Source organism: Saimiri boliviensis, chromosome 9 (genome assembly GCF_048565385.1).
Source record: "Saimiri boliviensis isolate mSaiBol1 chromosome 9, mSaiBol1.pri, whole genome shotgun sequence".
Classification (NCBI taxonomy): domain Eukaryota; kingdom Metazoa; phylum Chordata; class Mammalia; order Primates; family Cebidae; genus Saimiri; species Saimiri boliviensis.
In genome coordinates this window covers 47430275-47444696 of record NC_133457.1, presented here as the reverse complement: position 1 = coordinate 47444696, position 14422 = coordinate 47430275, and the positions used below count along the sequence as shown (strand labels likewise).

The 14422-nt window shown below is 40.3% G+C and overlaps 1 protein-coding gene across 1 annotated transcript in view; it reads right to left on the bottom strand.

Moving 5' to 3' along the window:
- PCOLCE2 (procollagen C-endopeptidase enhancer 2) overlaps positions 1-14422 on the bottom strand; it is a 58409-nt gene that overhangs the window by 1086 nt on the left and 42901 nt on the right. The window contains exons 5-8 of the mRNA XM_039462013.2: positions 11212-11348; positions 9211-9365; positions 5319-5402; positions 2309-2476 (exon numbers count right to left, since the gene is read on the bottom strand). Of these exons, the coding sequence (XP_039317947.1) occupies positions 2309-2476; positions 5319-5402; positions 9211-9365; positions 11212-11348 (544 nt within the window). The remainder of the gene's footprint in view (positions 1-2308; positions 2477-5318; positions 5403-9210; positions 9366-11211; positions 11349-14422) is intronic.

Below are 14422 nucleotides of genomic sequence, written 5' to 3'. Positions count from 1 at the left end.
GCTGAGGCAGGAGAATCGCTTGAACCCGGGAGGCAGAGGTTGCAGTGAGTAAAAAGCCAAATTCAACTAGTAAGGTATTTCAGCTACACTAACACCAGGAAGCTGGACTGAGTGGTTAGATCCAGCCATGCCCCACCCTGTAGTGCTGTGGGTCTGGTGTGGTTCCAAATGCTGCTATGAAGAATGCACCATGTTAATGTGAAAGACTCTGCTTCCTCAAGGGGCCTCCAGGGCTCCATGATGAGCCATCCTCAGATGGCTTCTCATTCGTATCATGTGTCTGGATTTTCCTGGCATTTGGCAACTAATGATCCACTCTCTTATGTTGTTGTTGTCTTGAAGTTTAATCAACATCTCAAACATGTATGCTGTGTAAGCTGCTTGAGGGCACAGATGGATCATATACTACTTGCATTTGTACAGTTTCTTGTAAAACATGGGTGTCAAGAGTACTTATATTGGTTATACTATGTTTTTGTACCTTGATGTGTCTGGCTAAGTTAGGTCTACACTGGGGCCTGAGTTGAGGTATTGGGCAACTCTGCATATTTATATTACCTCAGAAATAGATCAGATAAAAGATATGTATTAATTCCTCATTTCCCCTTTCCCCTGGTGTGTCATAGAGAAAATATGTCCTTTTTCTCTTGAATCTTCCTGTATGTGTTGACCTGAGATTCTGGGCAGGAGATTACGCTTCAAGGCTGAAGTGCTAGCAGCATTATGAGACCTTAAAAAATCTCAAGGTGGATTATCTGCTGCTTCAGGTAGTTCTAGAAAGAAATGTTTCTCTTTTACAGAGCTTTTGTGATTCTCTCCAGAGAGTCAACATGAGGCTACTAGCCTCCTGACTCTTCTGAACAATTTGAATTCACAGTAAAGCTTGCTTTATTTTTCATTGTTTTTCTTTTTTTATATACTCTTGCTGTCACACAAGCTGGAGTGCAGTGGTGTTACCATGGCTCACTGCAGCCCTGACCTCCTAGGCTCAAGGGATCCTACCACTTCAGCCTCACGAGTAGCTGGGACCACAGGTGTGCATCACCACAGCCAGCTAAATTTTTTTATTTTTAATAGAGAGGAGGTATCACTATGTTGCCCAGGGTGGTCTTGAACTCTTGGGCTGAAGCAATCCTCCTGTCTCAGCCTTCTAAAGTGCTGGGATAGTAAAGCTTTCTTGAAGTGGATATTCTGTATCTGTATCTGTATCTCTCTCTCTCTCTCTCTCTCTCTCTCTCTGTGTGTGTGTGTGTGTGTGTGTGTGGTTTGATTTGCTTTTCTTGTTGGAGAGGTTCAGAACAAGACTAAAGAAAGAAATGAGCTGAGGTTGAACTAAGAAATCATAGTGTATCACATAGTGGAATACCAGGCATGATATCATTCTAAAGAAAGAGATCTGTCTATCCGTGCTGTTAGGAAAGATGTCTAAGCTAATGTAGGGGAAAAACCGCAGTAGAACTTGTGTGTAGTGTGATTCCATAAGTGTATGTGCCCATGCTTTATATGGATAAAAACTATTTGGAAGGAACTTAAAGAATTTTTTTTTTTTTTTGTAGAAATATGGTCTCAATATATCGCACAGTCTAGTCCCAAACTTGTGAGTTCAAGCAATCCTCCCACCTCAGCCTCCCAAAGTGCTGGAATTACAGGCATGAACCACCATGTCTACCTGGAAGGAACTTTTTAAGAGTACTTCTAGGGAAAGGAAAAGGGTTTCACTTTTAAACATACTCCTACCTACTTATTTAAACTTTTTTAAAACCATGAAACATATATTACTTTTATAAGTTAATTGTTAAAGATATATTCTTAAAAAGTCAATGTGCCTCTAGCTCTGGAGAACTTTCTGTTTTTCATAATTTCTTTCAATAAACTCATTCCTATCCATGGACTTAATAGTCCTATCTCTGCAAATGATTCCCAGATCTTTGATTGTAGCCCAGATATACCTCCCTCTTCTGAACTTTCGGTGTGTATTTCCTGCCGGCTGCTGGATATTTTTCTTTAAACCTAGACAGTACTAGCACCTTAAGTGCACTCATCTAGAATCTCCCTCCTCTGCACTGCTCTCTGTGTCTGTTGCCTACTGACAATTTCAAATGCTTCTTTCACTTGTTCATGATGTCACTACCCCTTCTTCTGCTGCAAGTTACAAGGACTTGAATGAGAGCCCAGTTCTGCCTGACTCCAAAGGCCCTGCTCTGCAAGAGGTGGGCAACGTATTAGCCCTGATTTTACTTCCCTAGACCAACCATAGTGTGGAAAATCCATGGCTTGCCCAGAGAGACCCAGTTTTCTCCTTACTCACCTCTTCTGAGGAGAGGGCACTGCTTGCAGACCACAGTGAGCCTGGCACTCATATTCTTGCCTGCCTGCTGAATCGCCAAATTTCCCTCTTTGTAGATGTTGATGATCGAGACTGTGGTGTGTAAACTCCCACCACGAGTGACGGTTGTGATAACAGTGCCGGCTAATACTGCAGAAGAAAACATTTTGAAGTGATGTGACAGTGAAGGCAAATGGAAGCAGAATGAAATACAAGTTTCTATTCTTCTAAGTTTCTGATATGAAACATTTTAATGGTAAAGAAAAAGCCCATAGAAGTTTCACATTTGCTTCTGTACATTTGGCACCAAAATTTAGGTTGGACAAAGGGGTCATGGAGCTGTAATGCTACCCTGGCTGTTGGAGATTGATAACTAGAAAAGAAGCCTCAATACTTGCCACACTCTAGTCCACTGCTAAGGTTGAAACTCTTTAAAATGTGGGGTTGTTTTTTTTTTTCTTTTGAGCCAGAGTCTCACTGTGTCACCCAGGCTGGACACAGTGGCATGATCTTGGCTCACTGCAACCTCTACCTCCTGGGTTCAAGCAATTCTCTGCCTCAGCCTCCCAAGTAGCTGGGATTACAGGCACCCACCACCATACCCAGCTAATTTTTATATTTTTAGTAGAGACGGGGCTTCACCATCTTGGCCAGGCTGGCCTTGAACTCCTGACCTCATGATCCACCCACCTCGGCCTCCCAAAGTGCTAGGAGTACAAGTGTGAGCCACCGTGCCAGGCCTCTTTAACATGTTTTAGCTAACAAGTGGATCGATTGTTAGATAGGGGACAGTCTGGCTTATGAGGCTCTACCTGTGAATACCCAGAAAGACCTTGTATCTTTAGAAGCAATTCTATGCCAAGAGATGCGCAGTGGGGGTTTGGGCCACTAAGACGTGCGTCTTTGTGTTGGTGTGGGTGTGTAGCCACCTCTCTCTGTCTCTCCTCGCCCTTCTCTGTAGCCGTCCTTTCTTCCTGAACTTTTCTTCATCCCCTAGGTCCTCACCTCTGTCTCATTATCCGTAAAGCTCTGTCTTCCGTGATCTTTCATATTCTCTTTCTTAGCCACTCTGTTTATCTCATTTAATAAGCTGAAGTAGAGAATGGAGGTATTAACATGAACTTCTTTTTTTGCTTAAAAAAAAAAAAAACCTAGGCTGGATGCGGTGGCTCATGCCTGTAATCCCAGCACTTTGGGAGGCCGAGGTGGGTGGATCACGAGGTCAGGAGATCGAGACCATCCTGGTCAACATGGTGAAACCCCGTCTCTACTAAAAAGTGCAAAAAACTAGCTGGGCGTGGTGGCGCGTGCCTGTAATCCCAGCTACTCAGGAGGCTGAGGCAGGAGAATTGCCTGAACCCAGGAGGCGGAGGTTGCGGTGAGCCGAGATCGTGCCATTGCACTCCAGCCTGGGCAACAAGAGAGAAACTCCGTCACAACAACAACAACAACAAAAAAAAAAAAAAAAAAAAAAAACCCTAGTAAAATTCAGTTGATTTTTGTAATCCCGTTTTTTCTATCATGACTCTCTGAGAAGAGTCTCTCTTTAGAGCCACTGAAGGAAAGATGCTGTCTTTCTCACGGGGTGCTTCAGGCATTCTGGGGGCTTCAGTGAAGACAGTTCCTTGTGGTGTAGGATTTGCATTGCATACATTTTTTACCGGCCTTGTCCTTCCCAGAAAAATCAGTAGCAGTTCCTAGTTATTGTGACAACCAAAAAATAAATAAAAATAAAAATAAAATGGAGTAATTAAAATCTCCAGGGATTTACCACTCCCCAGGGGAGCACTACCAGCCACTGGTTGAGAACCAGTGGCTGGTGATAGTTTTGGGTCATTTTGCCATGTAATGGTCACATTAATGGAATAAATCAAGTTTTGGTCTTAGTTAATCTGACTCCTTCAGAATAAAGTGAACACTCACTGCTTAGGGCGGGCAGTGTGCAATGTTCATAAAATCAGAACTCCTATGAGGCTTTACTATGATCCTGCATGATAAGTGTTCACTACAAAATTCAGTCTATAGCCAAGTGAAATCAGTGGCTCTCAAGACACAGGGTGGGAGACTTCCTGAAGCACCTCCTATAGAAGAGACAACTGGACGTGGTAGCAATTACATGTGGTGTTATTTGTTTTCATGTTTACGCCAGATATTTGAATTGCAGCGTGTGAACTCTAGTAAGATTCAGTGCCCCAGAGTTTTCAGCGTCTTCACACCTTCACTATGATACAGCTCGTCTGGACTACAGAAGTTACCACTTCAAGGCACACAAAAAGCAAGCAAAGCCTCTCTGGGGAAGTTTGGGTTGGGCCATAGCAACTTGCTCTTCCTGATCAGATTTTTCTTAAATGTTCTCTTTAAGCCACTTAAAAAATAACCAAGATAATTAAAATTCATATCTTTTGCACTTAAGTAGTTTTCATAGATGGTGCAATTTTTCAGTTAGAAAAAGCTCTTTAAAATTCTAAATCATTAAAGAATACCTCCTCAGGTTCCAGTTTGTAAGAGTTTCCAAAGGGAATTCAGATTTTCAACTTTTACTTCAGTACTTTGGAAAGGAAGTACAGGGTTACTTGAATTTCTTCTGATAGAGGCCAGCTTTTGAATATAAGCATGGGTATGTTTCTAATTTGCTTAAATTGAATTATAGATGTGTGAAAAAATACTCTGTATATGAAAAGTATGTAAGGAAAAAAGTATATAGGTTTTTTTTTTTTGAGAATAGTCAGCCAGAATACACAGTGTAGCAGTACCACGTACCAAGAGTCAAATTATTAAGCTTACATGAAAAAAAGTGTATTTTCCAAATCCATATTTTTCTCAGTTGTGAAATCTAACAATTTCAGCATTCTTGTGTATGGGCAAGTATTTTCTTGGATAAATGAGCAGCGTTACTGACCCTTCACCATAAATTCATAGGAATTCCTTTGAGATTAAGCATGCAGCCTCAAGTTTCTGGTTAAAGAGAAAAAGACTGGTTTTTATTTCTTACCAAAGTCACTTGAACAATAATTGCTCTCCAGAGTCCCCGTCCGTTTACACTTTTGTTGACATAGGGCCACAGTGGGTTTTAAACCTTCATTAAAAGAAGACATAAGTTTTGGGAAAAATGAATTCAAGCATAATTAGTCTTTAGCTCTGATCTACCCATTTAAAATTTTCACTTATTCCCCTGAGCTACCAATCTATCACTGCAAAGAAAAAAATTAAAACCATACAAAATAAATTATCCATGCTACCAACTACTGCCCTACTTTCATCAGGGCAACTCAACACCCTCTACTGAACTTTAAACCTGAGATCAAAGATAGTACAAATTTAGCCCTGTTCTCTTCTTCCTTTATATAAAACTAACACTATAAGAAAATATAGACATACTCTGAATATGTGCCCTGTTCAGATAAACAAATTAGAACTCACAGAATGTAGGTTAATCCCTCACTTTACAAAGGAATCCTAAGATGTTCCCCTGAGGACATCCTTAAAATATGCAATTGCCTAAATATGAGTAGTATAGGTTTTTAAAAATACTGTTCGTGTGTAAAGTGTGTTATATTTGTAATTAGATGCAACCAGTCACTAAATATTTATTTTGAGCCTGGCACTGGCTATAAGGATCTTAAGAACTAAGAAGTAGATAAATTTAAAACTAAACCAAATAGACAAAACACAGCAGTCCTTAAGGACGGCTAATATTGCCCCCTAGCAGGCATTTGGCATTATCTAGAAACATTTCTGGTTATCACAACTAGAGGGTGCTGCAAGCATCTAGTGGGGAGATGCTAGAGACACTGCTGAACATCCTGCAGAGAACAGGCAGTCCCCATAACACAGAGTGATCTGGCCCAAAACAGAAATAGTGCCAAGGCTGACAAGGGTTAACAATGTGAAAACAGTTCATCCTTATAATCATTTTAAAATGTTTCAAAAATACTTGCTAATCATTTTGTTTCTGTGTGACAATATGCTAGGAAGAACTAAACAGAACCACAGCAACAGAACTGACCTTGTTGGGTAAATATCTGCAATTGTAATATTGCTCTTCCAGCATGCGCCACCAACTCCTCTGTTATTTTATTATTTTACTTTTTTTTTTGAGACGGAGTCTTGCTCTGTCGCCCATGCTGGAGTGAAATGGCATGATCTTGCCTCACTGCAATCTCCGCCTCCCAGGTTCAAGCGGTTCTCCTGCCTCAGCCTCCTGAGTAGCTGGGATTACAGGCATCTGCCACCATGCCTGGCTAATTTTTGTATTTATAGTAGAGTCTTGGTTTCGCCATGTTGGCCAGGCTGGTCTCAAACTCCTGACCTAGGTGATTAGCCTGCCTCGGCCTCCCAAAGTGCTGGGATTACAGGCGTGAGCCACCATGCCCAGCCTATTTACTTACTCTTAATCTGTATCCCCTACTTAACTCCAAAAAGAACCTGAAGCAGATGGTAATATTAAAACATACATAATTTAATGTTAAAATACATACAATAGCTTAATTATTTTTAAAAAGAGAGAAAGAGAGCTTAGAAAATGGAGGGAGAGAGACATAGCATTGTTTCAAAAGTTGGGAACCTCACTTCAGCAGTAAATTTACAGAATTAAATTTACTCTATTAACTGAGTAAAAAAGTTGTGGTGTCTCTGATGGCACGCATGAAACCAAATGGAAACACTGTAGTCCTCCCTTATTGGAAGTCTCATCAGCGCTTGACCCACTGATGGCTCCCTTCTGAAACATTCCCTTCCAAGGCTTTCAGGACACATCCTCCCAGTTCTCCTCCCTTCTCCCTCACCACTCCTTTTCAGTCTCCTTTGCCAGTGTAACCTTCTCTTTTAAAAGCTGGAAGTTTCTAGAGGGTTAATCTCGGCTCCTCTCCTCCTCCTACTCTCAGTCTCTCTCTAGGAAATCTTGTTCTTGATCGTGGTTTCAACTATCTATATATTGATGGCTTTTAAATTTAAATCTGGCTTAAGTTTCTCTTTTGGTCTGGAGACCCGTGTACCCGTATGCATGGCATATCCACTGGGAAATCTCACAGACACCTCAAACCCAACAGGGCCACAGCCAGATTTATAAATCCAACTCCAAATCCAGTTCTCTACCTTAGCGAACTGTGGCAGTATCCCCACCCTCAGCTGTGCAAGCCCGAGACCTCAGAGGCATTCTTGACACCTCCCTGATCTCCCTAGTCCAATGAACCACCAAGGCCTGCCACTGTCTCCCTCCTGTCTCTTGACTGTCTCTGAATTTGTGCCAAAGCACAGTTTACCTGGAGTGGTACAAGACCCTGACGAACTCCTGGATTCCTACGATTCATTCACCTCAAAGTGGCCACACTGATCTTTGTAAAATGTGAACCGAATCCTGAACTTTGCTTAAACCCATCAACACCTTCCCCCACACATAGGATAAAAACCAAAATACTTAAAGCATAGGAGAGAGTTGGCAGGGCCTGAAGATGAAACTATAAAGAGAGGCGGGGGACAAAGTGTGAAGGGTCTAATATACCAGGGGAAGGGGTTTGGGCACCCATGCCATCCAATCTGGTAGTCACTAGTGACGTGAGGATTTTCAATTTTAAATTAAAAAATTAAATTAAAAGCATGCACCACCATGCCCAGCCATTAGCCACATTTTAAGTGCTCACAATATGGCTGCCATATTGGACAGCATAACTCTAGACTATAAATTTAATGGGAGAACGACATGGTCTACTCGGTGTGGTGGGAGCGAGGTGGGGCATGAGGTTGGAAGAAACGATAAAGGATATCAAAGATGACCCTCTAAGTGAGGCTACTGAGGCTGTGGACATGCTTGGGAAGATAAGTGAAGTAGCTTTGAGCCAGAAAACAGTGTGATAAAAACAAGTTTGTATATGCTTTCATTTGAATAGCTACAGCCACATTGTGTTCAGGAGATAATTACACATCCATACTTGTGATTTCAGAGAAAGCTCAGGATGGAGATAAAGCAGGGGAACCACTAGCTCAATAAGTGTGGCCAGATAATTCACTGGAAAGATGGACATCAAGGGTCATTGAGCTGAGCTGGAGAAATACAGCAGTTACATGAGGCAGTACACGTCCAGACCACACGGTGGCGCACTTGGGAATGGGAGGAAAAGTTAGACCCAGGGACCCGCCTGTACTCAGCGCCAGCCTGGCTGTACACGCAAAATGTGGCAATAAAGCTGGGCTGAAATAAGTCTTTTACATTTTAACCTTAAATCTTTCCTTCCTGGTTTTCCCCTCCTCCCTGGATTTGGATTTTAAAATCTGAAACCTGAAATCCCAGTACCTGCTGATAGGGCAGGCGGAGCTGCAGAGACCCACTGCTGCCTCTCTACTCCTGACGTCATGCCTCAGGCCCCAGGCCAGTTTCCCAGCCAGCCTCTGTACTTCGTTGACTATTGTTGCTTAATTTACTCCAATTTGAAAAAGAAAAAAATAACTTTTTATATGACATTTCACTGAGAAGCAAAAACAAAAACAAACAAACAAAAAAAACATTGGCAGAATATGAAAACGCTGATAGCAAGGCCCTAGAACCTTAACCTAAAATATCGCAATTCTATATAATAAAAAGCAAACTATAATTCTGTCAGTTCCAAAAATGGAAACTTAGGCTTATAAAGATCTGTGCTTATAATAGACTTTCTAGTCATTGTTCAATGGTCATAATTTTCTACCTGATATTTAAAAACTATTAGCTCATAAGCATTCTTATGCCCTATACCTTTCTTTCATTAATGTAGTCATATTATTCTCTTACCAAAGCTTTCATCTCATTTAACTTTAATTTCAAGTATCTTCCTCTTAATATTCTCTACTTTAAAAGAATTATTCTTATACTCCTAAAGGTTTTGCACAAACTTCCAAACAGAGTAACTTACCTGTGGTGACAGGGACTGTGGTGGTGACAGGTTGTGCTGTAGTTGTAGGCAGTCTTTTTGGCCTGAATTTGTAGTGACCAATAAACCCATCTGCAGTTAAACTTAAGTCTGATAAAAACTGAATAAGAAGTTCATTTCTCTCAGATACAATTGGCCTTAAAAAAAGAAAAATGTGTTTTTAAATATACATGTAAATACTTAAAAGTGGTGCCTCTCTGAAAATGCAAAATTTTCTAGTTTCCCATTAACTTCTGACAATAGATTACCAGTTGTTTAAACTTCAAACATTTAAAAATACCAATTCTAATAGCTCACATTTACTGTTTGCTCAGCTAGGCACTATGCTTTATGTGAACTGTCACAGTTCACCTTCACAGCAACTCTATTTTTCTCTTTTTTATGGAGTAGGCAACTGAAGTTCAGAGAGTGCAAGTGATTTGCTCAAGGCCCTATAGCTAGTAGGTTGAGAAAGTCAGAACTTGAACCCAGGACCAGGCAACTCTAGAGACTGTGGCAGATGTTGGCACCTCATGGTTTGCCTGATTGGGAAAAGGCAGATTCTTTGAACTAAGACTCTTGAGTTCAAGCTCACCTGGGTTTGCCATGTTGGCTACAGAGCATAATTGGACAAATCTGGTGAAAAATTCCCACACCCTGTAAAGACACACGCAGAGGGGTGATCTCAGTGGGCTGATCACCCACTTTTCTGTTCACTCTGGGCTGAGAAAGCCATGCAAAGGACTTCCATTTCATTTCAATGGCAGTTCTTAGGTATGCCTCAGATGGAAATATTTCTGTTATAATCTCCATTAGCAAATATGCTGTAAAGGAAATGAAAGTGATGAATCTGTTTTGGTGGTCAGGAACCACATCATTGATTAGGAGCTCTAATTTTAGGAGCTTCCTGGTTAATTGGCACTAAAGGTTTGGTGGAGATGATCATTGAGGCTCAAAAGCTCTCTTAAATCTTAAGGGATTTACGGTATTACACAAGATAATTTCATTTAAGTTTTGCTATTGTTATTTACAGAGTAGTTAAAAAAAAGCTGTCTGATTAATGCTGTTTAAAAACTAATTAAGAGATAGGAAAAAATTTAGTAAGTTATTTAAATGAATTAGCCAGTGGTTTGACTGAACACCTTTTTTGAGCCATCTTCTCAGCCAATCACTTCTTAAGCATGTGGACAGCAAATAATAAGGCACCTCTTTTTGTTTATTTTCCTAGTGTCAGCTATGCTGAGTAGGATTGGATGGTAGAGAGGGTAGATCTACCTGACCCAACCAGTTAGAAAAACTGCATGACCTTTTCCGTCCTGAATATAACACCTTGAGCCAGGGGATGGGATGAATCAAAAAGTGAGCTTTGTGATCTACATTTGTTGTTTGTTATGGATTTAATATTTGTCTCCTCCAAAACTCATGTTGAAATTTAATGCCCAGTGGGGCAGTATTGAGAAATGGAACCTTTAAGAGGTGATTGGGTCATGAGAGCTGTGCTCTCAAGAATGGATTCATCCATTAATAGATTAATGGTTAAATGGGTTAATGGATTAATGAGTAATCATGGGAGTGGGATTGACGGCTTTGTAAGAAGAGAGACAGCCCCTTGGTACTGTCATTGTGATAGTGAGCTCTCTGCACTCTGGTCATTAAAAAGCATCTGGCACCTCCCCTTGATCTTGCTCTTACTCCGACCATGTGACGTATGTGTTCCCTCTTTCCCTTCCACCATGATTGTACATCTCCTGAGGCCTCCCTAGAGCAGAAGCCTCATGCTTCCTGTACAGCATGCAGAACCCTGAGCCAATTAAACCTTTTCTTATAAATCACCAAGTCTTAGATATTTCTTTATACCAGTGAAAGAACTGCTCAATAGAGGATCCAATAATTTAACAAAACAACAACACAAAATCTTCCAGAAAATAAATGTAATTGGGAAACTGAACAAGAAACAAGTTTAGAGCCACAAAACTAATAATGACATAAATAAGCGGTACTTACGCAGGTGGACTATCGCCACAATACTTTCCAATTCTTTTAGCGTCATTGACTTCCCCGCCATTAAACACAGCGACGTAATCGTATCGGCAGTAGTTATCTCGCTCCACATCAAACTTCTCAAATTTTAATTCTATAAGCTTTAGAGAAAGCACAATAGAAGTGTCAAATATTAATAGCATTGTTGAATAACCTCAAATAAAATTCTTCCTCTCCCCAGATTTGGAGGATACTACAATTTTCCTTTGTAAAACAAAGTATTCATTATGTTTAAATGCTTTTTGTTGCATTTAACATGTTTTAAACATTTCTTAGTTTAAAAAACTGCAGTATTCTTTTGCTTTCAATTTTAATATTTTCAAAAGATCATCTCAAACTCAAATCAACTCCAGTTAGGATATTAAACAAGAATTCTGTTCACTTACAGCTACAAAAGTTTGGGAACATTATGTAACACTAGCACTCTACTTTAAGACTGTAATTGGTTTTGGAGCTCTATCATACAGCATGGTAACTATAGTTAATAATATATAATGTACTTCAAAATTGCTGAGAGTAAATCCTTTTTTCTTTTTGAGATGGGAGTTTCGATCTTGTTGCCCAAGCTGGAGTGTAGTGGTGCGATTTCAGCTCACTGCAACCTCTGCCTCCCAGGTTCAAGCATTTCCCGTCTTAGCCTCCCAAGTAGCTGGGATTATAGGCATCTGCCACCACATCGAGCTAATTTTTGTATTTTTAGTAGAGATAGGGTTTCACCATGTTAGCCAGGCTGGTCTTGAACTCCTGACCTCAAGTAATCTGCCCACCGCAGCCACCCAAAGTGCTGGGATTACAGGCACTAGCCACCGTGCCAGCCGAGAGTTAATCTTAAATGTTATTACCACCTGCCACACAAAAACAAAAGAATAACTATGTGAGGTGATGGATATATGTTAATTACTTTCATTGTAGTAATCAGTTCACAGTGTATACATATATCAAAATATAATGTTGCACATTGTAAATACATATTATTTTCATTTGTCAATGATACCTCAACAAAGCTGCAGAAAAAAAGAAAAAGAGAAAAACAAGATCATAATTGGATAATTGGATGTGTGTTGCAGTGGGAAAAGGAGGTATATACCATAAGAGAAGCTAATAGAAATAAAAAGTATTATCTAAGATGCTCCTTTTATTACTGTATGTCAGGGAGTAGTGTGTGTGCATATATGTGTAGGAGGGCGAGATGAGTGGATAGAGTTGTTCCCCTTATGAGGAAAGGAGACTGACATTTTTATCACATGTAAAGGAGTCAAATTTTGGGGACCAGTTATTCAGGGAAGTAGAATTGATGGCAGTGTCTTCTTGAAGTATGTTTGAAATGTGTGATACGATGCACAGCCTAACCAAGGTGTGGTTATTTTTGAAGAGGTTGCACAGAAGCATTGACATACAAAGTCAGTGTTAGGTTTTAAGTATTTCTCAATTTTATGCACTAGTACCAATAATAGTGTCCTAAATTATTCAAGTGAATAGGACATTTTGATTAAATGGGCAATCAATCATTCCCCAGACAAGCAGATTTTTTAAAGAAACTTTCCAACATGTAAATGAAAGGAAATCTCATTGGATTTATTATTACCTATGACAGCTGGTACCCAATCTTGCTGGACAGCAAGTGGGCAAGAACCCTTCTTGCTACTTCAGGGAAGATAAACAGCATTAATTCCTATTAGCTAAAGAAGACTCTCACACAGTAATTCAGATGAAGATAATAGCAACAGCATCACAGATGAACACAAACGTAATTTTGACTTTGAACATAGTTGCCATACATCTTCATACTGAACTGCCTTTTAAAAAGTCAGTGCCAGTAATAGGTGAATAATGCTTATTCATACTTAACATGGCTTTAAATTGTATTAAAATATTTCCTTTTTGGGTCCAGTGACTTCTCACCACTTAATAAAATGCTTTCCAGGTTATTAAAAAAAAATTGGCAAACTTTTTCTACTTAAAAATTAGTCACAAAAACTTTTAAAGAGAAGATTAAAAATAAGTAAACAAAAAGGCCGGGCGCGGTGGCTCAAGCCTGTAATCCCAGCACTTTGGGAGGCTGAGGCGGGTGGATCACGAGGTCAAGAGATCGAGACCATCCTGGTCAACATGGTGAAACCCCGTCTCTACTAAAAATACAAAAAAATTAGCTGGGCATGGTGGTGCATGCCTGTAATCCCAGCTACTCAGGAGGCTGAGGCAGGAGAATTGCCTGAACCCAGGAGGCGGAGGTTGCGGTGAGCCGAGATCGCGCCATTGCACTCCAGCCTGGGTAACAAGAGCGAAACTCCGTCTACAAAAAAAAAAAAAAAAAAAAAAAAAATAAGTAAACAAATAAGATAAAGGAAAAAGCTGTGGTAACAAGTAATTTTTTTTCTTTGAGACAAAGTCTCACTCTGTCATCCAGGCTGGAGTGTAGTGGCGCCATCTTGGCTCACTTCAACCTCCACCTCCCAGGTTCAAGCACCTCTCAGCCTCAGCCTCCTGAGTAGCTGGGATTACAGGTGCGTGCCACCACGCCCAGCTAATTTTTGTATTTTTAGTAGAGACAAAGTTTCACCATGATGGCCAGTCTGGTCTTGAACTCCTGACCTTGTAATCCACCCATCTCAGCCTCCCAAAGTTCTGGAATTACACGCATGAGCCACTGAGCCCAGCCAGTAATTTTTTAATAGAAGAAAATTTCAATGCAATTCCTCCAACAGAATAGTTTCTTGCACGAAACTATTTAGGACTTAATATTATCATTATATATCTGTACTCTGAGAAGCTGCCAGTGATTTCAAACAATGATTAGGAACTCAATTGACTGAAGCCAAAAATCACATTAATAAGATAAAAATCAAACAAAATTTAAATGATCAAAGGGAAGAACAATGGAAAAGAGATGCTTAACTGTAATCTGCAAGTATAATTAAGTTGGAATTATTTAGTCAAATATATTTACAAATGTCACAGAGAAAATGACCAATACAATTTCAACAACTACATAATGGTTTAAATGTTTCAGAAACGCTGGGCGCGGTGGCTCAAGCCTGTAATCCCAGCACTTTGGGAGGCCGAGGCGGGTGGATCACGAGGTCGAGAGATCGAGACCATCCTGGTCGACACGGTGAAACCCCGTCTCTACTAAAAATACAAAAAATCAGCTGGGCATGGTGGCGTGTGCCTGTAA